At 41.7% G+C, this 26,328-nt stretch overlaps 1 protein-coding gene across 2 annotated transcripts in view; it reads left to right on the top strand.

Moving 5' to 3' along the window:
• Positions 1–5,867, top strand: part of NTRK2 (neurotrophic receptor tyrosine kinase 2) — a 347,366-nt gene extending 341,499 nt beyond the window's left edge. For both annotated transcript variants that reach the window (XM_021676039.2, XM_021676037.2), the window contains one exon: positions 51–5,867. In XM_021676039.2, coding sequence (XP_021531714.2) covers positions 51–236 — 186 coding nt within the window. In that variant the 3' untranslated portion in view covers positions 237–5,867. The remainder of the gene's footprint in view (positions 1–50) is intronic.
• Positions 5,868–26,328: the final 20,461 nt, after the last annotated feature.

Here is a 26,328-nt window from a genome sequence, read left to right as displayed (position 1 = left end):
ATGTGCTTTGCTTTTCCTCCTGTCTCATCTTATCTTTGATCTCCATCCAGGTGATAGAGTGCATCACTCAGGGCCGAGTCCTGCAGCGACCCCGCACGTGCCCCCAGGAGGTGTATGAGCTGATGCTGGGGTGCTGGCAGCGAGAGCCCCACATGAGGAAGAACATCAAGGGCATCCATACCCTCCTTCAGAACTTGGCCAAGGCATCTCCCGTCTACCTGGACATTCTAGGATAGGGCCCTTTCCCCAAGACCGATCCTTCCCAACGTACTCCTCAGACGGACCGAGAGGATGAACATCTTTTAACTGCCACTGGAGGCCACCAAGCTGCTCTCCTTCATTCTGACAAGTACTAACATCAAAGACTCCGAGAAGCTCTCGAGGGAAGCAGTGTGTACTTCTTCATCCGTAGACACAGTATCGACTTCTTTTCGGCATTATCTCTTTCTCTCTTTCCATCTCCCTTGGTTTGTTCCTTTTTCTTTTTGTTTTCTTTTCCTTTGTTTGTTTTTTTTGTTTTTGTTTTTTTTTAGTCTTCTCTGCTTCATGATTCTTACCCTTTCTTTTTAATCAATCCGGCTTCTGCATTACTATTAACTCTGCATAGACAAAGGCCTTAACAAACGTAATTTGTTATATCAGCAGACACTCCAGTTTGCCCACCACAACTAACAATGCCTTGTTGTATTCCTGCCTTTGATGTGGATGAAAAAAAGGGAAAACAAATATTTGACTTAAACTTTGTCACTTCTGCTGTACAGACATCGAGAGTTTCTATGGATTCACTTCTATTTATTTATTATTATTACTGTTCTTATTGTTTTTGGATGGCTTAAGCCTGTGTATAAAAAAGAAAACTTGTGTTCAATCTGTGAAGCTTTTATCTATGGGAGATTAAAACCAGAGAGAAAGAAGATTTATTATGAACTGCAGTGTGGGAGGAACCGAGACAACCACTGGGATCAGCTGGCGTCCGTCCCTACTTAGGGAATACCCAGAAACTGTCAGCTGGGGAGAATGTGTTCCGCACCTTCCCCGAGGGCCTCTCTGAGGAGTAAAAAGACTACTGACCTCTGTGCCATGGATGATTCTTTTCCCATCACCAGAAATACCAACGTGCAGGAGAGAGCAAAGATGGCTTCTGTGAGACGCAAGATGGCGCATAGTGTGCTCGGACACAGTTTTGTCTTCGCAGGTTGTGATGATAGCACTGGTCTGTTTCTCAAGTGTTATCCACAGACCCTTTGTCAACTTCAGTTGAAAAGAGGTGGATTCACATCCAGAGATCATTTCAGGGTCAGGTGGGAAAGCCAAGAACTTGGAAACGATAAGACGAGCTATAAATTCGGAGGCAAGTTTCTCTTATATTGAACTTTTTAGCTCTCACTTCCCTCCGACCCCTAACTTCCACGCCCACCCGTCCTTTTAACTGTGCAAGCAAAATTGTGCATGGTCTTCGTCGATTAATACCTTGTGTGCAGACACTACCGCTCCAGACGTCGTTCCCCTGATAGGTAGAGCAGATCCATAAAAGGTACGACTTACACGATTAGGGGAAGCTAATGGAGTTTATTAGCTGAGTATCGATGTCTCTGCGTTGTACGGTGGTGATGGGTTTTAATGAATATGGACCCTGAAGCCTGGAAATCCTCATCCACGTCGAACCCACGGGACTGTGGGAAGGGCAGAATCAATCCCTAAGGGAAAGGAAACCTCACCCTGAGGGCATCACATGCGCTCACCTTCAGTGTACACAGGTCAAGTCCCTTGCTCTGGGCTCTGGTTGGGAGAGTGGTTTCATTCCAAGTGTACTCCATTGTCAGTATGCTGTTTTTGTTTCCTTCACTCCATTAAAAAAGTCAAAATACAAAATTTGGCACAGCATGCCAGTGGGAGGTTGTGCCCAGACCAAGCATCGGAAGGGTGCTTCTGGGCATAGTCATCGGTTTTGCAAAAAGAGGGCGTAAATTTAAATAGAAATTTACAGTTGTTTGAATGGTCAGATATACAAAGAAAGAAAAATATTTCTGTTCCTCAAGAAAACTTGCTACCCTCTGTGAGGGAAATTTTGCTAAACTTGACATCTTTATAACATGAGCCAGATTGAAAGGGAGTGATTTTCATTCATCTTAGGTCACATTATTTCATATTTGTTTCTGAAGGTGCGATAGCTCTGTTTTAGGTTTTGCTTGCGCCTGTTAATTACTGGAACACCTTTTTTTTCACTAAAGGCTTTGAAAGCCAATTCTCAAAAATTCAAAAGTATAAATTAACAAGGGACAAAAGGAAATCCAGTAGCATCTGCAGTCAAGCGAGGGAGTTGACAAGATGAACCTTACATCCGTTCAAGTTATATGCTGGTCTATGAGAGATGAGAGTTGGGTTGTTTGTTCTCTTTGTTGGTGAAAAAAAAACCCTCCAGAATACACATAATAACATAATGAAAGCCATATCTCCATGATATATACGTGCACGTATGTATCATATTAAGGACCCATGGTACTGTTAAAACACTGTAGAACTCTGTGAAGCAGTAAGGAAGGGGCAGATTTGTACAAAACCTTTTCTAGATTCCGTCAGCGATGACCTGAAAACCAACACAGGTTTGTCACTCTGCATGTCTGGCCAGCTGCTCTCAGGGGAGAAGCTACAAGTTATTTATTATATTTTAAGAGAGCAAAGTAGGTAATAACTTAAGAGATCAAATTCAAGGAGTGCTGTGCAGTTTTAGAGCAAAGATTTGTTTAAGGCAAGTGAGACTTTGGGAGCATTCCATTCCAGTTTTGTCTTTTTTTCTCTGAAAGAAAAAAGCAAAAAATAAAATAAAATTCCACTTATACCTTCTGACAAGTCCCTAAAGGTCTTGAAATGAAAGGTTCTATGCAAGTGCAAAGTTTTATAGTTATTTATATTGCTGATTATTATTATTACTATCTCTGTTGTCTTAAAAGTGTGTGCTGATTTCAGAGACATCTCCTATTGAAAGAATATCAGATTGCTTTTAAAGTATCTGAAGGAGCCACAGAATATCTGAAACTATTCATTGCTGTTCCTCTGCTACCTTCTTTTTCATGGTCTGTTTTTAGAAGAGAAGCATCCTTGTCCTAAAATGTAGTGATCACCAAATATGGCCTTCCAGCAAATTTGTGAAAAACTGCAGCAGTAACAGTGACAAACCCACTCACTAGCCCAAACCCAGTCTGACAATCATTTCTATTTTGAAGTCATTTAATAGGTTTCCAAGCACTTTCCATGTGTATTAGCAAATTATTCCTATTTTTTATAGGTGAGGACATTAAGACTCAGAGACACTCAGAGGCACACTAGAGGTCTCCAGCCTAGCTTCCAGCACCACTGGGACTGAATCCAAGTACTCTCACTCTGAACTTCATGGTTCTGTCCACTAGAGACTCTAATATACAAACAAGTAGTTCGGGAAAGAAAACATGCTAACACATTCACAAAACAGTATATGAAGTTAGAAGAACAAAAGGAAATACAGGAGATGACAAGTAGCTGAGATATTGTGATGTATAATCATGCTCTTAGCTTCAGCTAAATCCTTGTACACTGAACCAATGTCACAATCAGGCTTATTTAGAAAACACTTTGGACTTTGCTGTAAAAGATTATATTGGAATTCATATTATACATGTGCTCACATCAGCACTACCTGTGATATTTTCATGTATTTATATATGTGTTATAAATACTTGATTTATACATATACAAATGCACATACATAGTGTGTTTGTGTGTTTATGTATAAATTTATTGGCACACGATAATAGAGGTAATTATAAGTAGGGTGCGGTATGAATAATTTGCTTAAAATATGCTAAATAACCAAAACTGTTTAATGTCATGTTGCTGTTAGTGCTTCCGTTCTCCACATGGGTAAGACTACATCACACTTTTCAACTCTGTGCAGTACTGCATGGGTGGAAGACATATTTAAGATAATGTGCTTCCCAGAACAACCAAATAAAAGCCATCCCACTACGCTGAGTGCTTTCTCTGGCTCCTTGCAAAGGAAGATATGGACTGAAATAGATCACTTGGTCCAGGAAAGGAATATTGCTTTCTTTTCGTCTTTCTGCACGTTTGTATTATGCTCACCTTGTCTTTGTCCCACTGTGACCCCTTTACACTTGAGTTCAGAGTTCAAGCATTCCAAATATAAATTGGAATGTTGGCAGCCCAGTGTCTTGAAGGCCAATGGCGAGTGGTCCAAGACCCCACAGCGAGATGAGCAACTGTTAGAAATTCCCACATCCGAGAGTGAACGCACCAACTAGCAGTATAGAATGCTGTCCTTTTCAGAGCATCCTGACAGCAGGATTACCTGGTCAAGAATGGACTTTCTTTGAATCTTTCTTTTCCCAAATTGGACAGCCTGTAATACCAATAACATTGTTGTATCTGACTAAATAAATGACTGCATATATGCACACGTACCCTCAATTCCCTTGCTTCCCCTTTTTCTTTTTCCTCCCCTGTTTCAGGACTTTTATTTTCAATGATGACCTTTGGTTTGGCCATATATCACTGTTACAGGAAATCCCGTGAGAGGAATGGCTAGTGATCCAACTCTCCAAATGTCTAAGTTAGCAGTTACAGCTGATTTTTTATGATGCATAATTGGAATGTGGAACCTCTGAGGTTGTGATAGCTTGTATGTGAATTTCAAACGTTATTCTAAAGAATGAGGGGTAGGAGGCATTTATAGTTAGAAACAACAGTGCAGGAAGGGGTATTTTCTTGTTGTCAGAGCTGGAATGAATCACTGCTGCTCAAGTCAAAGGTTCTTGAATATCCTTAGTTTTTGCATTCCCCCCCTTCTTTTCCTTTGACCTTTATTTATTTAATTATGTATTTATTTATTTATATACTTTTGCTCCATTCATCACAAACACAAAGCAAAGCAAAAAAATATATATATATATATATATCTTTATATGTGTTGTTGGCAAAACACTGTGAATTTCACAACCACCGCCAAGCAACTATTTTGCCATCTTAACATACGTCTCAGGAGACGAAATGAGAAAGATGGGGATGTCATTTTTTAGTCTATGCGTTCGAGGCCAGGTCCATGTTTATTTTATTTCTTTAGTCTATGCATTAATGAAGATGATCCTGAGTGGAGGTTAGCTGAACGTTCAATGTACTGGAGTAAGCATCATAAAAGCTGCTAGTAGCCATGTGTTTGAACGGGAAAAAGAAATTAGACAAAATGAAATGTAAAGGCCTATATCTTGCAGCTTGTATATCTTACTATTGCTTAAAAATGTATAAAACAGCTGGAAATGTTTTAAATACAAGGTCTTTGAATTAAATGTGGATTTTAAATATGTAATCCCTTGATAAATAACCAAATTATGGTGAACCATTGCTCCCTGCGTTCTTTGATCATTACCTATGACTTACAAATCTGCCTGGAGATGTGGACATTCTGCATTTGCTTCTGTATCTGGAGAGATGTTTGTATATATCCAGGCTGTATACACACACATTTCAATGTCTCTCTGCAGATATATTTCCCCTTCAATTGTGACCTGGTATTTGGAACTCTCCTTTTCATTTGGTTTATCTTCCTTTTAATGTGATGTCTCTGTGCTAATACTTACCAGTTCTTGTTTTGCAATCTGTTTTGAAGTCCATTGCTTTACTAAGGCCCACTGCATCTTGGCTGATTTCAAAGTGACACCTGAATACAGTGTTTAAAAAAAAAAAAAAGTTTTGTTTGTAAATCATGTGACCAGCTTCTCTCAACCTGACATGGAAAGTCTGTTGTACTACAGTGTATTTAATAAAAATGATGTCTTACAATAAATAACATACTCCTAAAGAGAGACTAAAAATGACATCATGATTACATTTTTAAAAATGTATAGAATTTCCAGAAGCATGGTGTTGTCTTTATTCTATATGTATATATGTCTGTTTTTGGTTTTGGTTTTGTTTAAAGACAGGGTCTTGTAATGTTGCCCCGGCTGGAGTGCACTGGCTATTCATGAGCATGATCATAGCTCACTGCAGCCTCAAACTCCTGGGCTCCAAGTCATCCTCCTGCCTTAGCCTTCTGACTACCTGGGACTACAGGTGCACACCACGGCACCCAGCTATACGTACATATTTTTAGATATGCTCACTGCAGATGCCTGCAATAATCATTAGTTGAAGGTAGTGAGAGTAAGTGATCAGTCATAGGAACAGGTTTCCTGGCTGATCTATTCATAATTCTGGTATTTTCAACTTATACCTTGGATAACTAGAACATCACTGTCAATTGTTTTACTTTCTGCAGCAATATAAATGCCCTATCTGTACTGTCCAATATGGTAGCCTCTACCCACATGTGGCTAGTGGACACTTGAAATATGGCCAGTGTGACTGAAGAACTGAATCTGAATTTTTATTTAATTTCAATTAGCTTATATTGAAATGGTCACATATGGCTAGTGGTTACCATGTTGGACAGCACAGAGCAAGAAGACAGGGTTTTGAAAAGATTGAACTTTAAAAACATCCCAAGAGATGTGTTTATTGTGGCACCCTAGGGTTGGGGCCGCTTTGAGGATCTAATGACTCAGGAGTAGAAATAACCGAATTAAAATGCCACACTCTCTTGGCCTCTCTATGCGCCAGTGTTTCTAAAATCATAATGGTGGGGGAGGACAAAATTAGGGTGGGTTAGCTGGGGTGCTGTAGGCTGTCTTTTCCTTGCCATCAGAGTGGTCTGCCCACATTCTTGCTCTCGGTATTTCACAGTCAGATTTCCCAGGGTCTGGCCTCTTCTCAACCCTCTGAGAGGCACACTAGCAAATGGGCAATATTCCTGCCATATGCTTGGCAATAGATGCTCCAAAACTCAGAATCCTGAGAAACATTGCCTCCTGAATACCTCATCTCAGTGGTGCAGATAGGTTTTCCTTGCGTTAAAAAAAAAAATACGCTCAGGTGAAAACAGCAGAGACTTGGAAAATGCAATGCCGTATAAGGGGCAAAATGACTTGTCCAAAAATCCAAATAAAGTTATATGTCCCTGTGGCATCATAGTGTACATCCACTCAAAGAAACTGTGGATTGAAGGAGGAAAGTGTAACAACTAATGCCTTGGCCAGCCACAACCCAATCTGGACTATTAAAGACCCTGAATTTTACCAAACAACATTTGTATATTCCTATTATTGGTATAATTATAATGGTATCAATTTAAATTCCAAACCTGAAGTTGTATTCCAGAGCCCTCTCTTGCTTCCCTGTGTATACCGTCTGGCCTTCCTTCCCCATACGCTCCTTCCGTGCATGCATGAGGGTGCCTATTTTCTTGGATGAGAAAAACGCTTCTGAAGTATTATTGTTAGTAACATTATTGAATATACTTACTTTTAGAATAAATCAACCAACAAAATGGATGCTTCCCCTGTGCCAGGGTGTTTATACATGTGTATTACTATCTGGTGGCTGCTGTAATAAATTACCACAGACTAGGTCGCTTAAGACAACAGAAGTTTAATTTCTTTTTTTTTTTTTTTTTTTCTTTTTTGAGACGGAGTTTCGCTCTTGTTACCCAGCCTGGAGTGCAATGTCGCGATCTCGGCTCACCGCAACTTCCGCCTCCTGGGTTCAGGCAATTCTCCTGCCTCAGCCTCCTGAGTAGCTGGGATTACAGGCATGCACCACCGTGCCCAGCTAATTTTTTGTATTAGTAGAGACGGGGTTTCACCATGTTGACCAGGATGGTCTCGATCTCTTGACCTCGTGATCCACCCACCTCGGCCTCCCAAAGTGCTGGGATTACAGGCTTGAGCCACCGCGCCCGGCCCAGAAGTTTAATTTCTTACAGTTCTCAAAGCCAGAAGTCTGAAAGTAAAAGGTGGGCAGAGCTGCACTCCCTCTGAAGGCTCTGTGGGAGAATCTGTTCCTTACCTGTCCCAGCCATTGGTGGCTCCAATTGTTCCTTGATCAAATTACCTCCCCCTCTTCATGTGAGTTCTCCTCTGGGTATCTGTTTTGAAAGGATACATGGGATTGCCTTTAGAGCTCACCCAGAAAATCCAGGTAAGTGCCTTCTCTCAAGATCCTTAACTTCAGCACAGCTTTTGCCATATAAAGTAATGTTCATAGGTTTTGGAGATTAGGAGGTGCGTATGTCTTTTTTTGGAGGGGACACTACTCAACCCACTACAGAATCTTTACTCATCCAACCCTTACACCTATCCCAGGAGGCAGATACTATTATTATTCCCAGTTTGCAGATGAGAAAACTGAGTACTAAGTTAAGAAACCTGCCAAAAACTGTCGAAAGAAGTTGACCAATAAAAATAATGCCTAGTATTTGCCAAGGAGTTTCATACAGTAACTATGAAACTGAAGACTGCAGGGGGCTCAGCTCCAGGCAATAGGCAGAAAGGCAGGTATCTGACTGGCATAGGGAAGCCTTGAAATTAGGGTCTGGCTGGCCAGGTAACTTAGGTCCAGGGTCTGGGCTCCAGGCTGCCAAGAGACTGGTATAAAGCAATTCAGTGGCCCAGCCCTGTAGGAATGAGGTTATTAGCAGGAGCTAAAGCCAAGATTCAAAGTTCAAGGAGACTTGACAGTCTCTAGCAAACTGAACCCAGCGTGTGAGGAAGGACTTTGGTCATTAGGGACAGGATGATACTTTGGTCATTAGGGACAGGATGAGAATTTGGCCACTGAGCTTAAGCAAAAAGTCATGCCAGAGCCACCAGGAAGATATTTTTGGTGCCTTCCCATGGCCCAGTGCTTAGGTTGGTGCAAAAGCAATTGCCGTCTTTGCCGTAACTTTGGCAAAAACCACAATTACTTTTACACCAACCTAATACTAATCCCACCCACCTTCACTCAGTCTAGGGGACGATGAGTCTGCAGGTGAAGGGAGCTGCTTAGCAGTGGGGTTCTGGAGCTAGTAAAGGGGTGATGTTAGAACTCAGATTTAGGAACACCTCTCTTGCAATAAGATCTCTGCAAACTTGGCCATTTGCCAAATGTCAGGGTCTTTGGTAGCCGCCCATGGTTAGAGTTAGATGAGGCCTAAAGTTCCCATGCCCCATCTGCCATCTACAGGTAGTGTTTTACAATAAAAGCAAGGCTCAGACCAAATTCTTCCAAACAAGCAACAATTTACTATCAAGATTACATGTTGGCTATACAGACCAGAAACTTCCCCTTCCTGTCTTTGCATAGAAGTAACACCCAAAGGCGGATTCAAGGACGTGCTAATGCCAGGACCAGCCCAGCCTCTATTGAAATCAGGTGACAAGGGAGGGATACACAGAGGACCCAGAGAGCTCTAGCCGCTAAAAACCACACTCCTGGCATTAGAGAGCTGGGCTTGCTACATTCTTCTGCCTCCTCCATGTAGGAATGACAACATCTGTACGATACTTCTCATACTCAATCTTCAGAATCAGTCATTTCTGTCAAAAAATAAGCAAAACTATAATGTATTATGCAAATTAACACACTTTCTGATATTGATAAAAAAATTTTAAATGCAATTAACTACTAAAGTCACTTTTCATGTGGGCTCTCCTTATGTTGATCACCTCTAGGATATAAGATGTATTTAACTTGCACGTGAACATCACAGTATACACACTGATTTTAAAGTCAGTTGCCACACAAATGATATAACAATTTCCATAAAGACAATTATACTCTTCTCTCCTATACCAAACCCAGCAAAATGTCACTTGCTTCATTTCCTTTAAATCAGGCTACATCTGACTCTAGCCCACATTCTACAGGAGCAAAATCAGCCTCAGCCATCATTTGGTGTGCCTCCCTTTCATGAATCCCAAGGCCCATTGACACCTAGGAAATATGAGAAAGGTCTGTAATGTCCTGTCCATCATGATCTAGTGGCTCTGGTGCCACAACTGAGAGCTCTGTGTCTAGGACAGAATGTTCCCAGACACATCACAGCCATTTCCCCAAAGTCTACCTCTTCCCTGTGCAATTTGAGGACTCCACACCCACCAATATCCCTAGGCTTGGGAAAATCTCTTACGAATCCTACCTCTACTCCTCACTTTTTCCTTTTCCCTATCTGAATCATCTCCTAAACACACGGTTAGATCATTGTTCAACTTTTTTTTTTTTTTGAGATGTAGTCTCGCTCTGTTGCTCAGGCTAGAGTGCAGTACTACGATCTTAGCTCACTGCAACTTCTGCCTCCTGGGTTCAATCGATTCTCCTGCCTCAGCCTCCCAAGTAGCTAGGACTACAGGTGCATGCCACCATTGTATTTTTAGTAGAGACAAGGTTTCATCATGCTGGCCAGGCTGGTCTTGAACTCCTGACCTCATGATCCACCTGCCTCGGCCTCCCAAAGTGCTAGGATTACAGGCGTGAGCCACCACTCCCGGCCCATAGTTCAGCATTTATATTATTGTGACAATAAAAGTGCTATTTGGAGCTGAGGCATACAGTAAGCCATAACTATTTCCCTTTTCTCTATAATATTTTGTTTTCTTAGGAGTTAGTAATTGACTTTTGTTTGCTTGCTGTCTGAGTTTTGTAATTTTCATTATTCAAACCCAGACTCTTAGCTATTTGCCTAAATCTCCTCTCAAAACATTCCAGTGTATTATGTATTTTACCCATTTAATATGCCTGGACAATGTCTCCTGTAGCCTTCTCATATGATGCAATCTAGATGGGTGATCTCTCAACCTGTTGCAGAGTTATCATCTGGGATCTTTCTTTTCCAGAACTTGGACTTTTCCCCTTTTGGTTCTGCATATATGTTCTTCCTTCCTCCTTTCTCTATCCTATGTCTTCCTTTTCTTTGTTTACCTCTTAGTTTGGTGGAACACATCCTCCAATAGCTTTCTAAGAAAAGGCAAACAAGAAATTTTTGGAGACCCGTTGTGTCTGAAAATGCTTTTATTGTATCCTCTAACTTAACTAACAGTTTGGCTGAATATAGAATATTAGTTCAAATTTTTCCTTAAAATTTTTGAAGGCATATATTGATTGTCTTTTAACTTCAAGTGTGGCTGCTGAGAGGTCCAAAGTCTCTTGATTCTTGATTTTAAAAATGTGATCTTTTTTTTTTAAATCTGGAAATTTTTAAGAATCTTTTCACACTTAGTATTTTGAAATTTTATAAAGATGTGTCTTAGGTTTATATTAATTTACTGTGCTGGATACTTCAATGAGACTTTGCCATCTAGAAATTCTTTTTTTTTTTTTTTCAGTTCTGGGAAATTTTCTTGAATTATATTGTTGATTAATTCTTCTCTGTGTTTTCTCTCAGAAAATCCTATCATTTAAATACTAGACCTCCCTTTTAGACTGGACTTCAAATTTTTACTTATGTCTTCTATTTTATAGTAGAACTTTTAAAAATTTGAGTTCTGTCATTCTCATTTTTTTTTTTCTTTAAAAATGACTTTTCATTTCACTTAAAATAAAACTTGAATTCCCTGTCATGGTCTGTAAGGTCACAAAAGATCTGCTGTTGAAAATGTCTGAAACTTCTCCTCATACCATATTTGCCTTATCTCACCTGTATTCCAATACCTCTCATCACTTAAGAATTTTGCATATTCTATTTCCCCTTCTGGAAAAAGCTCTTGTTCCAATTTTTTGACTGACTTTTTTCATATTGCAGATTTTGCAATATCATTTTTTAAGAAGCCTTCCATAACCTCATAAACAAAATATTCTTTCCAGTTATTCTTTTCCTAGTACCCAGTTTTTTTCTTTAAAGTCTTTATTAATTCTTTCAGTAAGTGTGTGTAAGTGGAAAACTCTTAGTTTTTCTCTGTATGGAAAGGTGCTAGTATAGCTGAAAACGGAATCCCAGCTCAGCAGTCCTTTTCCTCCAGACTTTGGAAATATTATTTAATTGATTGGCATTGGTTGTTATAAAAACAATATTCTCATTCCTCTTTAGATCATCTGCCATTTCTTTCTAGCAGCATTTTAGATTTTCTCTTGGTCTTTCATGTTATTTAGTTTCTTTACAATGTGTGTAGACAAACATATTTTGTACTTCTTATGTGGAACTTAGTTTTGATCTCAGGACTTGGGTGTTTGTTCAGTGCTGTTTCATCCCATTCTTTTTTGGATCTATTGCTCAAGGGCATACTATGTTTTTTCTTCTAGAATTTGAGATAGATATGTGTTGGAGCTCCTCATTCTCTCTTTCATTTCTCCTCTTTTGTTATTTTTCTTTGCAGCACTTAGGATTTTTCTTCAAAGAAGACTTTCAGACCTCTTCTCTCATGAGTTGTGTCTATTCTGCTGCTTAATTTACTGAGTTTTCCTCTTCTTTCATTTACTGTATTTTTCATTCTTAGAATTTCTATTTGGATCTTTTTCAAAACTGCCAAGTCCTTTTTCAAAATCTTTTCATAACATCTCATGGAGTCATGTTCTACCTACATCTCTTTGGAGATTTTAAATACTTTGAGTTGAGAGTCTCCGACAGGTTGCTGTAGTCTCACTAGGGTAGAGGTTGTAGCAGGCTTAATGGTAGCCCCAACAAAGGCATCCATGTCCTAATCCCTGGAACCTGGGGATAGTATACAACAAAAGAGAAAATATTTTCGCCATACATGGGAAAAGATGTAACTAAGGCGAGGATCTTGAAAATTTGGATTTTATCTGAATTATTCAGGTGCAACCTAAATGCAATCACATGTATCCTTATAAGAAAAATGCAGCAGGAATTTTGAGATACATTGAGGAGAGTGTGATGTAAAGACAGAGGCAGAGATTAGAGTGATGTTACTATACACAAAGGAATACCTGGAGCCAGTGGAAGCTGGAAGAGGCAAGGAATGGACTCTCCCTAGAGCTTCAGAGGGAGTATGGTCCTGTCAACACCTTGATTTCAAACTTCTGTTATTTTAAGCCATTCAGTTTGTGGTCCTTTGTTATAGCGGTCACAAAAATCTAATATAGCCACTAATTGTCCGATTTTTAAATCTGACTAGTCTCACCTTCAGGTTTTGTCATTTCTGTTTTGTTGGTGTATCTTCGGTGAGAATTCTTTTTTTCCTGGAAATCTTGTCTATACCTTGAATTGTGGAGTTGTCCCAGGTGACAGTTTACCATGTTTTCCCTCCCAGGGAGCTCCAGGTTTGAATCATTCCCGGTCTGTTTGGGAGTTGTATCAGCACAGAACCACACAACATAGAGTAGTGTGAATTTGGCCTACACCCATTCACAGTGTAGTGTGAGGTTTCTGATCTCTCAAAGGTGACCGTATTTCCACCCTGTAGTGAATTCTTATCATTTTATGTTGCCTTGACATCCATTTTGAATACAAGTTTTAACTTTCTCAGGGCTCAGTCACCCTTGACACAGTTTCCAGTTCTACACAAAACCCAAATAGCTCAAGCTGGTGGACAGAAATAATAATTTAGAAGCATCTCTCTTATCTAGAAGACTGGGCTCCCTGCCTTCCCCAGCTTCCTTTAAATGGACCATCAGGCAGTTGCCCATGAATTTAAGGTACTCCACTCCCTATTACTGTGGGTGTGCTGCTAGTTGTTAGATGTGCTCTCTCTCTGCCGGACCTATCATTCCTGGGTTGATTGCAAGACCCGGGGATGGAGGACTGCTCTCCTGAATGCTTATGCCCTCCTTGCCCAGGATGTGTAAATAAAACTCTCTAAACTTGTTTTCTGTTGTACTGGGTATTGAATGTGCACCTTCCATCTGAAGAACTAGGGGCTGACCTAGGTTGGCCTTTCCCCCAGATGCCAAGGTCAGCCTCCCAGCGCTAGAGCCATGGTCAGGCAGGTATAAAGTGAACATGGGCCAGACAAGAGCCACAAGAGCATCTGACAGTAGAAACAAGTTTTCTTTGTGAGGGAACCCTGGTGATAGTTTGGGAAACTAGGTACGAGGCTGTTCACCAGGTAAAAGAAGTATCCCTTAAAGACACTGTAAATGCCGTATCCAGCTCCCCTTCATTTTCCATTTAAGTGAAGTGGCTAGCTTCTCTGGTACTGGAACCCCAACTTAGCTGAGGGCTCTCAAAACACAATCATAGATCAGGGAGGCCATCATACTTCTTACTAACTTCCTGAGCAGGTGAACAAAGTTTTTATAGTCTATCCTCATTGACATGGCACCTTGACTTTATATAAGAATCCCAGTCCTGACACCTAATCCATGAGCTATCTATGACTCCAGCCACAAAACTGTCTGTCTACTCTTAAGATCCCTTTGGGTCACAAGGGTTTGTCTCTAAGACTTTAATTTGGGTTTTAGTTTCATTTGGCGTGTGGAGGTTTTTCTTTTTTTAAAATTTTTTTTACATTTTATCAAGTATACGTATGTGTTCATAGCAAGATGCAAGACTTACATACCTCTTCTGTCTTCTGTCTGCCCTGGAAATCTCAAAGTTCCTTCTCCAATTTGAAGTGAGGATTCCCTTCACATAGTATTATTTTTCTGGCAAGGTGAATATTAGAACAGTTCTCAGTTTTCACTGTGGGTCAGATCACTTGGGACAATTTGAAAGATACAGAACTCAATGTTTTACCCTGAAAAAGTTAGTTTCTATTATAGGGTGGGCCAAGGTATAGGTATTTTCTGCAATGTCTTTAGGTGTTTCCACTGTGCAGCCACAGTAGAAAAATATTTTCCTAAGAGATAATAAGGCTTAGCCCCAGAATTCCAACCATCAAAACAGGAAAACATGGTGCTGGACCTAGGACTTGACTCAACAGAGAATGGGCCAACCAGAGAAGGGCCTAGAACTTTAGTTCAAGAATGCTACACAGACCACAGGATAAATCTGAGAAGCAGGTCATCAAGTATCCAAGGAGTTGAGTAGTGAACCACATGTTCTCACAGGAAATAAATTTCCTGCAAAGCTCCATGGAAACCTGTTATGGTCCAGTGCTTAAGGCATTCAATCAATCAATCCTCATCACCGAGAAAGCTGGAACTCCAGCTCTCCATTATGCCAGAAGAACAGTTGGTAGTTCTCCAGCCATCAATTCTGATGGGGCTTATCCTGCTGCTGCTTGCTGTAACATGCAAGCCTTGGACCCAGCGTGTGATCATGAAAACTAAGCTGGCAGGATCCAGCTGGAGTTGAAGTACTGACATATGCTATTAAATCCTAGCCCCTGATCACTGCAGGGCAGGGGTCAGTACTTCCCTAATCACGCAACAGAAAAGTCCCATAGTTCCAAAGTCAGGGTCCCACTTCAAGAGTCTAAATTCAGTTCTAAAGGATTGCTGTGTGCAATCTCAGAGAGTCATGGACGGCAGGGTACACATGTACCAGCTTCTAATCCGGTGCCCATGAGCTTTTCCTCTAATTATACTAGTTCATGATCAGCCCAGCAGATCTGTCATATATGCTATCTAGGCTTGTCTCCTTGCTTACATGAAGATATTGTATTTTTTACTTATTAATTTTTATTACTGTTTCTTACATGTAGAAAGTAAGCTTCATTCAGGCAGATACTGCTTTTGGTTCACTGTCTAGGATGGCTCCTAACACAGAGATGGTACTCAATATTTTTGAATGAGTGAAATGAATGAATGGGTGGATGAATGAATAGATGAAAATTAAGGAGCTTGAGATAGGAAGTTAAGAACCTAGGCAGGTAGTTATGTAGACGGATGTCTCCAATATGCATAGAAAAGGAGGTATAGCCTTAGGCAAGTCATCCTAACCCTCTTAAGATTTACATTCCTCGTGCATAAGTTACATAATAGAGGCTTTGATTTCTAGATTAAAATGAGCTAATGCATGATTTGAAACCATAAAAAAATTTATTATAAATGACTTCAAATGCTTCTAAATGTAAACACAGCCACTTTCTTTCTGAGTCACTTAGGAGATCCAAGACAAACCTCCAGAAAAAGCGAGGTTACCGTGAGTCAAAATAGTAAAAGCTGGGTGTTTCTTTTCAAGTGGACAATTGAGTTACCCTGGTTGTTTCCCTTTAAAAAAGAATTCATTATCTCCAGAATTAAGAGATTAAGAGTTCCTTAGGGAGCACCCTCCCCCATACTTGCTGGAAATGAGGTAATGACCAAATAAAAAAGCATAAAAATAATTACTTGACATCTTTAAGATGATTGTTATTTTGCTTAATTCAACTTAACCAGAGAACTTTTCTTTAGTGGACTTTCAAAAAGCACTTTGCAAAATTAACGCTTTCTTAGTTTGGGGACAGAACGGTTTTGCAGACAAATAGAGGCTTTTCTGTCTTTGGGTTTAATAAAGGTTGAGATGTTGGGGTGTGGGTGGAGGAGGTGAATGGGTCAGCATGGCTTCCTCGGGGCTCCCACAGCACACAGAACATTAGAGTTGGAAGGGTCGTAAAAGGTAGTCTGTGGCTACCCTTGCTTGGGGTCCAGCCCTAGTGAGAGGAAATTTATTTGAACTTCTCCCCTGCAACCCCAGTCCATTTGCATTTTGCAAAGCTTTCTTAGCAAGAACTTCCTGGTGCAGAACCAACATCTGCGTCCTCGGAACTACTGCCCATGGGCTCAGATCTCCTGGGAGTGCACAAAATAACTCTTATTCATTATTACTTGGCATCCTTTTATGACTCCCTTGTGCTCTTCCTCCCACATCCATCCCCCCACTGAAAACTCTGTATGGCTTGCCAAATACCCAAAAGAAAGGGCAAGGAACCAAGCTCTGCCTGGTAACACTAACATCCAGCCCACGATTCTTAGTTACTCTTGAGGGCATCAGCTCATTTTCCCTCACCTGTTCTCCAGGCTTCATCTCATTCTTGGCAAAAGGGGAAAACAACTTTTTTTTTAAATATTATTGAGATGAAGTCTTGCTCTGTTGCCAGGCTGGAATGCAATGGCGCAATCTTGGCTCACTGCAACCTCCGCCTCCCAGGCTCAAGCGATTGTCCCGCCTCAGCCTCCCCAGTAGCTGGGATTACAGGCATGTGCCACCGCACCCCGCTAATTTTTGTATTTTTAGTAGAGGCAGGGTCTCACCGTGTTGCCCAGGCTGGTCTGGAACTCCTGACCTCAGGTGATCCACCCACCTCAGTTTCCCAAAGTGCTGGGATTACAGGCACAAGCCACTGCACCCAGCCAGGAAATCAAAGGGATCAAAGGGATCAGAGAAGTTAAAGTCAGGTGTGTCTCCTATTCTCTAGGAAAATATAATCTCTCAGTGTTGTCAACATGACAAATAGAGCTCCTCATAGCCCATGTATTTGAGGTCTGTCTGAAATCTCCCTGGGTGCTGTGAATAACCAGTAAAATGAGGGAATATGGGTGATCCATGTGATAGCAAGCTTTGCCATCCCTAATGAAAGAGAAAAAAATCGGCGAAAGGCATTGCTTATTTGCCTGCTCAGCCAAGGATTGGGCGGGAGGGTGCTGTTTGTTAACCTAAAGATAGCCTTAATTTTATTTGTTTTTCCTAAGGAACATCTGCTTGTACAATGATTAGGCATTGGCATTCATTAACACAGGAAGTAAAATGTCTGAAGTTTGTGCCACCGGGAGTGTTCAACAACAAAATAAGACAGACACTCGTGGGAGAGATCTGAGTGCATTTTTCACACTGTGGAAAGGTTCATCCTAGAAAAACATGTAGTATTCAAAGGATGCAGCCATTGAGAATGCGGTTTTCTGTAGCGATAGGAGGTCATTTTCCCTAGACCTGTGGGCACGGGATGGATGATGAGGGACGCTGACCATGTGCATGCGCCATGTGAATGAATGCCTAATGAGGGCTGGCGGCAGCAATATCTCAAAAAATACTTTCTGAATAAATGAATAAATTTCTCAGGCACACAGTGAAAAGAATGCGGTACATTCTGTGCACTCCTTCTACATTCCAGAGTGCATTTACATATATTATGGCATTTTCCTTCCTGACCTTCCTATGAGGACTAGAGCACCCGCCTCACCCCCAGCCCCTCACCCAGCTTCTGCTTTTTACAAATAAGTATCTGGTCCTTGTCCTATGAGTTAGTGCTGGAACTAAGGTGAGTTTCTTAATTCTTGATAGAATTCCAGGACACGCAGCCATTTGGCTGATGACTTTAAGGAAAACTCTATTGTTAGTTCTCATTTGTGATATCAGAATACAGTGTCAATACAGCCTGAATGCCCTGCCCCCTTCCGCTCTCATCTCTTGGTTAAAAAGAAGAAAGTGGTGCTATCAAAAATTGGATTTTTGAGCACGTTAAGGATTATAGGACGACTGTGACAAAAAGGAAAATAATATCATTTAAAAGTCATTTATTCCATTTCCCAATCTCCTCTTCTAGACTTCCAGCAATAGGTATTTGAATAGACATTTGAAAAAGTGTAAATCACAGCAATCAATTGAAATTTTCTTGTTAATGAAATGAGAGAATTGAACGCCTCCACAAAGAAGTGATGTGGCATTATCCCTCTGAGGAGAAAGTGCAACTAGGCTTCAGACTCCAAGGATGCGGGAATTTCTAGATTCCACTTAAAGATCAGTCCCAAAGAACAAGGCAGAGAATGAAAAGGAATCTGGAAACCTTGTCAGCAGCTCCCCACTCTATCCCCCATGTGGGTCCCCACACGCTCCTCAGTCTTGGAGGTGTACTAGCTCAACCCTGTCAGGTTACACATGAGGAAGCTGAGGCAGAGAAAGCTCATGAAGAGTGCTGTAGCTGTCTGAGTCAGGGCTGAGTCTCATCCCCAGGTATCTTAACTTCCAGAGCCCCTACAGCTGTGGGCTCTAACTGTCTATTTCACTGACTCCCTGCAGCTGAAGCAGCCATTTTCATCACTGGGGGCTGTGTGTGTGTGTGTGTGTGTGTGTGTGTGTGTCCACAAGCATGCCCTATTTTCTTATCTAACTCCCTCCCACAAAACAGAGTTCAATACCTATAACCAAGCACCATAAAGGTGTGCATTAACATTTCAATGTCTACAAAATAAAATTAAAGGCTTTCTCCTAGCCTTGCTGTGTCTCAACAGAAAGGATGGAAAACCAAACTACATTGCTCCCTAAATTGCAGTGGTCCCCACCAATTTCTAGATTCCACTTAAGAGATCAGTCCCGAAGAACAAGGCAGAGGATGAAAAGGAATCTGAGAAAGCTGTCAGCAGCTCCTCACTCTATCCCCCATGTGGGTCCCCACCCCTCTCCTCAGCCTCAGCCTTGGCTTTTGGAGCCCGCTGCCCTCTTGGGACACCGTCCTCCCTCCATCATCCTACCTACTGGCTCCGCATCCCTCTCACGTCTTTTTAAAGAGATATTTTGGGAAGCAGCACACGCACATCCAGACACCAATTACTCAATCTCCCAGCAAGTATGGAGATGATGGAAGTATAGCCCTCCGATCTCCTAGCAACAGCATGGGGGAGGCTGCAGCGAGAGCTGGTTGCCCAGCACCACCCTGCGTAGAAGGCATTTGCGCATTTCACTTTTGTTGTCTTTGACGGCCATTTCTAAAACGGGCTGGCTGTGTATTCTTGGGGGGATTTTAGGCACTTAAGTTATTCTTTAAAAGATCTCTGCTGACATCCACAGGTCCTATAATTAACATCTCAAGCCTTCACAGACCGGAAGTGTTCTGTCACTCCTAAAAATACAGAGCCCCCTCTAGGTCTTCCTTCAGCAGTTTATTAGGGATTTGTCTGGACTGTCCCCTCCTTCCTCCACGCTGCCCTCTCTTGCCTTTACACATATTCACCCCAGATGTGAACACTCAAGTACTCTTTGCTTTTTTATTTTTATTTTCTCCAATTTGTGAACTCTGCCCTCTTAAAAAAACTGAGAAGATTACAGTCACTGGATATCTTAGTTTGCTTTTTATCCTAAAAAGACTCTCCGGCTACAGCATCGCTCCATACCTGTTGTCCCACTGCCTCCCTAATCTCCAGCTCTGCTTCCCCTGCCCATCTCCCACAGCAAATGTGTCACTGACAAGAGGAATGTTTGACAAACTGGAGTAAGAATTGATTAAATGAGGGAAGGAGGTGAGAGCTAGCTTGATAGCTGACTCCCCTCACTGGAAATACTCAGAATCTCAGGGGACAAGGCTGTTGAGTGCAAAGGTAGTCCTTGCTGTAGTTTATAGCAGAGGGATATTTGAGGAAAGAGAAATAGAGGATCAGAGGGAAATGTGGGATTTCCATTATCAATAAAAGAAAATTAAAGGGCGAGAGACTTGAGGACAGCTGCATCTGCTCTAAATCCAAGACCCACATCTGTTATTTCTGACCCAGGGACCCCTCAACTTTGGGAACCCTGGAGAAGCTCAAGCCTTCTGGCTCAGGCTTGAAGGCAAGGGAGAACAAATGGAAACACAAGGACTGAAGTGCTCTTGAGGACAACGTGGGGTGCCAAGGATCAGGAGGGAAAACTGAGCACTTTGTTGCAAGAGCATGGATTGGAAAAAGCAGGAGAGGGCATTAGGCCTACCCTAAGTTAACAACTGTCTGTCTCTCAGATGTTGGGTATAAGAAATAGTGTCTCAGATGAGAAGATCTGACTCCAAAATAATCTTCCAGATTTTATTTCAGCCAAGCAATAGGTTGTTTCTTCAATAAACAAGGAATTCTTCTATGTTTTGTCTTTTGCCTGTCTGTGCCCTGGTTTGCTCTTCCTTGGGCCAAGAGGTTTGCAAGATGATGTTAATTCCACCAGCCTCCTCTGTGGGACTTGGGGCTTACCACATGGAGCTTTGCCAGCCTTTTCCCTCTCGTCCTTCTGAGGAGGCTCCTGGTAGGTAGTGACCATCTTGCTTCTAGACAGAATTTAAGCATGAACTATTGGGGTGATGAAGCTATAAGTTAGGGCTAAAACTTGACTGGATAGGAGAACAGCAATTCTCATCATCCTGGCTCTGAATTGCAGGACAAGGTCTATGGTGGGGCCCATAGCCACCCATGAGCACGTGAGCTCCGGTTCACTCCTGGGCCTGATTCAGGGACTAAAATAAGCCTGGACTAAGAGGCTGAAGGATTTCAAAAAGGAGAATAAAGGCTGGGGAAGAGGTGAAAAAGGCAGAGACACCTGGTCACTGCTTGTGCTTAACAGTACTCTTCAGAAGTGAGAAATTGGGTAGAAGTGATAAATCTGTTTCTCCCATCCAGGTACTAACCAGGCCCGACCCTGCTTAGCTTCTGAGATCAGAAGAGATCAGGCACGTTGAGGGTGGTTTGGCCATACCATAGATGATAAATCTGTTTCTAAGCAAAATTCTAAAGAAATTGCCATGGGGAAAGGAACTTTGGTCTTACAGGCTTCCTTCTAGTATTCCCAGTCTCTATGCACGTGGACTATAGAAAACCCATAGCTTAGATATCTACTCCCATTGGGAACACTGGGACCTGCTAATTCTACAGAGAAGGGTGGATTGATCAGAATCCCTCTCTAGTTCCTTGGGCACCAGCTTTAACAGGCACACAAGGTTAGAGTTCAAGGACCCTCCTTGTTTACATCAAGTTTATAAACGTGAATCCAACTTTATAGTTGGGAAAGAGATAGTTTTGGGAAGCCTCTCAGCTAGGATAAAGGAAAAGCCAGGGTTATTTCTCAAGTCTATGGACTCAAGATCAGACATCTGAAGTTTTCCTGGCTTCCTGAAGGCTGAAAACCAGCTCACGCTCTCTGCCTAAAGCTGTGAGCTCGACCTAAAGGCCGAAATGGAACCAAAGACAGACACAGATGTTGCTGAGGGTATCTAAGAGACTGTGAAAATAGAATTTCTTCCACCCTTTTGCTCAGGACTACTTCCACATCTAATAAATCTTATGAATGGCCACTTATTCCTCCCAACTTCATGGAGAGATATACCCAGGAGTAAAGCACGATCTCCAGATGGTTATTTCTGAGTCTACTGAGGTTGACGATTTTGCTGCTTATCCGAAGTTCTGCAAGTTCAAGTTCTGCTCTGACACAGGCCTTTGTCAGGAGCCCAGTTACCATGGCAGTGCCTCCAAAATAGAACAAGCCCAACACACATCAATAGAGGGTACAATAAATAGAATAAGTACTACTTACAATGCGTTATTTGGCTTCTACTGGGTAGTAATTTGTGCAGAGTTGAAAATAACTACAGCTCCCCCCTTCATTTAATTAAAGGAAAACAATTCCACAAATCGGAAATGTGCAGTGTTTATATCAGAGAGGATCTCGAGTTGCTGCGTGATCAAGAGGCCAGGATCGTGGGTAAATTTACTAGAGAAAAGTTAGTGTATTAAAGCTATGGATATTCAGAGAATCACTCCAAAGCGCTCTTTCTTACAACCCACCTTATAATGTGATTTGGTTTGAGGCACCACCTAAGTATTAATGAAGAATAGCACCTAAGAAATGTAACAACACGTTTTCCCCATAGTAGAATGAGCATATCTCTCTTTTTGTCCATGGCCATCCTGGTTTACCTCTGTTGTCCCATGACACCCTCAAGTGACATGCTTTGGATCAAAAATTACTTAGGCATCCTGATTACAGGTAACCCCAGGGTTTAGAAGGCTGGTGGGGGACTGCACTGAAAAAAAAAAAAAAACAGTCTAAAATTCGCTCTGAGAAAGACGACACTCATGTTTATGGTAGATATTTCAATGAATGTTACATAGTTTGGGCTGTTTCTAGGTAAATCCATATCTCAGGGCCTCCAGTCTCCCATGTTCTCTGAGTGGACCTCCACCTTACATAGAGCAAACAGCTTGACTCAGAGGAGAATGCACTGCCTTTGGAATAAGACAGGTCTGGGGTCTAGAAACAACTTTGCCTCTTACTCTGGAAGTCTGTTAGCCTTGGTCTTATCCATTGCATGCCTAAAACTGAGGCTAACGTTCTACTTTAATTGGTTTGCTGTGAAAACTGAATGATGTTGTGCGTAGGTACAAGTGCCTAACACAATGTCTGGTCTATGGTAAGAACTGGTTATCCGTGTCTGATTTGTTTGTTGTTCCTACAACGGCTGTGGCTGGCATGGTAGACTGAACAGACACGACCTTTGGCATCCGTGGGAACTATAAGTGGTAGATCCTTGAACAAGCCAATTAACCCCTGAGGCTCCCCGCCTCAAATCTTAAAAAGTAGACATCATCCAACATCTCACAAGGTGCAGTGGGAAATGACAGCAATGACAAAGGTAAGTCACCAAGCACAGACTCTGCCACTTAGCAGACACTTGTCACATTTAGGCTCCCTGGGAAGCAGACACTAGGATGGAGAACTGAATGTAGGATGTCTATTAAGTATGAGATCAATACTTGTGTAAGGAAAGAAAGGGAAGCAGGATTGGTTAAAAAAGGAATTAAACTGCAATATAGGTCTAAGAACAGTCTCAACCTACCCCGAAAGGGAGCTCTGGCACTGCGATAGCATTTCAGCATTCTCCACGTTTGGCCAAGGTAGCCAGGCCTTTCGATTCCCACATTTATTAGTCACTGAATGCAAGCTGCCCCAGAAAGGTGCATGAACTCGACCAGGGTGGCTTTCTGTAGCTGAAGGAGTCTGTGAAGGTGCTGACAAGCTTTAGACTGTGCTCCACTTCCAGGAGCCAAATTGACCATTCCTACAATGAAGAAGTATTTGGAGGGCACATCTCTGTGCCCACCACAGTCCACTCCTCTCACTACTTAGAGCTACTTCCTTGTGTATATACAGAGAATAGCTTGCCACAAGTCCAGTGGGCTTCTCTTCCTGAGAAAAACCCAGAAGAGAAGGATTTGTTGGTCAAATTACAGTCCCTGCCCCTGCAGGTGGTCTTAGTGACACAATGGTATGATTATCTTCTTTCTCTGTTATCTTTTCTAGACTTCCTTCCCTCCAGTTACCACCTCTGCTGATTTTCTTTTTCTTTTCTTTTTATTTTTTGAGACAGTTTTACTCTGTCACCCAGGCTGGAGTGTGGTGGCCCAATCTTGGCTCACCGCAGCCTCTCCACCCAGTTCAAATGATTCTTCTGCCTCAGCCTCCCGAGCAGCTGGGATTACAGGCACTCACCACCACACTGTGCTAATTTTTGTATTTTTAGTAGAAACAGGGTTTCACCATGTTGTCCAGGCTGGTCTTAAAGTCCTGGCCTCAAGTGATCCTCCTGCCTCAGCCTCCCAAAGTGCTGGAATTTACAGGCCTGAGGCACCATGCCTGACTGTCTGCTGGTTTTAATAGTTTACCTGGTACAGTGACATAGACTTACGTGCTGGAGCCCTTGCTTATCCATGCCCTTCTCAGGATGCACTTGTTTATTTACCATCAAAATTGGTCAAAGAAGTATCAGCAAGCAACCAATAGATCAACTGGGTGCTAAACAAATTCTCTGACCCATTGAATAAGAGCAGCCCACTTCCTCCTGAGGATCATAACACTAAATCCTCTCAAAGGAGATTATTCTCTAGCTGTAAGACTTAACGTCGTTTCTCCTGTTGCATTTTGGACTAATTTGGGACCTGGTCATCCTTTTTTCTTGCCTATTTCTGCCTTTTTGGAATGTGACTATCTATCCTGCACCTGTTCCACCATTGTATTTTGGAAGTAGATAACTTGTTTAATTTCACAGGCTCACAGCTGGAGGGGAATTTGCCTTAGGATGAACTATGCCTTGAGTCCTACCCATATCTGTTTATTATAAATTAGCCAGTCTGTGGTATCCTGTTGTAGCGGTGCAAAACTGACTAAGATGGTAAGTTTAGCATGTCTTCAGGAGTGGACATCCTCTGAAGGGCATTAACATGTATCAGTTATCAAATTATTGCTTTTCAGTTTCAAATCCATTCTTTTTAAAATAAGCTTTTATTTTAGAGAAGATTTAGATGTACAGAATGATTGTGAAAGCAGTACAGAGAATTCCCATATACCCCTCAGTCAGCTTTCCCTATTATTAACATCTCACATTAGTATAGTACATTTGTCACAATCAATGAATCAATATTGATACATTATTATTAACTAAAGTCTGTACTTTATTCAAACTTCACTGTTTTTTTTCCTAACGTATTTTATTTTATTTTATTTTTTTTGAGACTGAGTCTCACTCTGTTGCCCAGGCTGGAGAGCAGTGATATGATCTCGGCTCATTACAACCTCCGCCTCCTGGGTTTAAGAGATTCTTCTGCTTCACCCTTTCTTGTAGCTGGGACTACGGGCATGCATCACCACGCCTGGCTAATTTTTATGTTTTTAGTAGAGATGGGGTTTCACCATGTTGACCAGGCTGGTCTTGAACTCCTGACATCAAGTGATCCACCTGCCTCAGCCTCCCAAAGTGCTGGGATTAGAGGCATGAGCCACTGCGCCCAACCTCCCCCAAATTCCTGAATGTCTTCATAGACCTTACCAAATAACATCCTCCACAACCACATTCATCATCAGTAAACTTTTTAACAATTTTCTGGCCACTTTGTTCCAGGACTTGTGTGAACTCCTACTATGACTAGTTGTGGCCTTCATTATTAGTAAGAAGAGAGTGACCCAGCTCCACACCCCCAGCACCTGCTTTCCCACAGCATGCTTGTCACCAGCTGTCATAGAGATCAGCATGCAGGATATTTACAAGGATGTATTGGAGTCAACAGCTGGTGAAGGGAAGATAAAGAAGCAATTTGGTCAGAGGGTGAGGTCAGGCTACCCACAGGCCCCAAAACAATCTCAGCCAACCCCATAGAACCTTGAAACTATGGTGGCTTTTCATGGTTGCCTTGGGTTGGCCTGAGGTGGCCAGGCTTTTGTATTACCACCAGTTTTATGTTAATCAGACATGAATGTGGTCCACCACAGGCAGAGTTGTAACTTTGGGTGACCTCAGATGAGGACCATCTACTTGACCAGCTATCTGTCCTCAGTGTTCTTAGCAGGTAGGGCAAGAATTCTTTCATTGAAAGGACACTTGTGTTACATATCACAGTGTCCATCACAGTAATTAGTGAATTTCATTTCTCTCCTTCTTCTTTATATAAAAAACCAGATATAGTAAGAGAAATATGCGTAGCTCCTATTTAACATACTGGAAATTCTGGGCAGTGGGTAAAAATAGACTATTGTAGTGAAAACCTGCAGAACCCAGGATAGGTAAACTAGGTAATATCTTCTATATTTTGAGTGATCCAGAAAAGTTTTATGCCTTAAAATCTCTATTCCAATAGTTTTAATCTATTTCCATTTCCTCTCTTCTCATACTCTAAGAAAGAAAAAAAAATGGTAGTTATAAAACTTACACATGTAGTCATCAAAGGCAAAGTGTCCCAGCAAAATTCTTCATGCTGAAGACCATTTTCCCCAGGAAAGGAAGCCTAAAAGCTAAAATAACAGCCAGATGAGGATGCTTAAAACCTGTTTTAGAAATATCCTCAAAGAAAACCTAAAGGGATAAGACAGTTAAAGTGCCCCCCACG

The sequence above is a fragment of the Aotus nancymaae genome, unplaced genomic scaffold (genome assembly GCF_030222135.1).
Source record: "Aotus nancymaae isolate 86718 unplaced genomic scaffold, 86718_ANA_hifiasm-v0.15.2.pri h1tg000041l, whole genome shotgun sequence".
Classification (NCBI taxonomy): domain Eukaryota; kingdom Metazoa; phylum Chordata; class Mammalia; order Primates; family Aotidae; genus Aotus; species Aotus nancymaae.
This window is presented reverse-complemented; position numbering and strand designations above follow the sequence as displayed.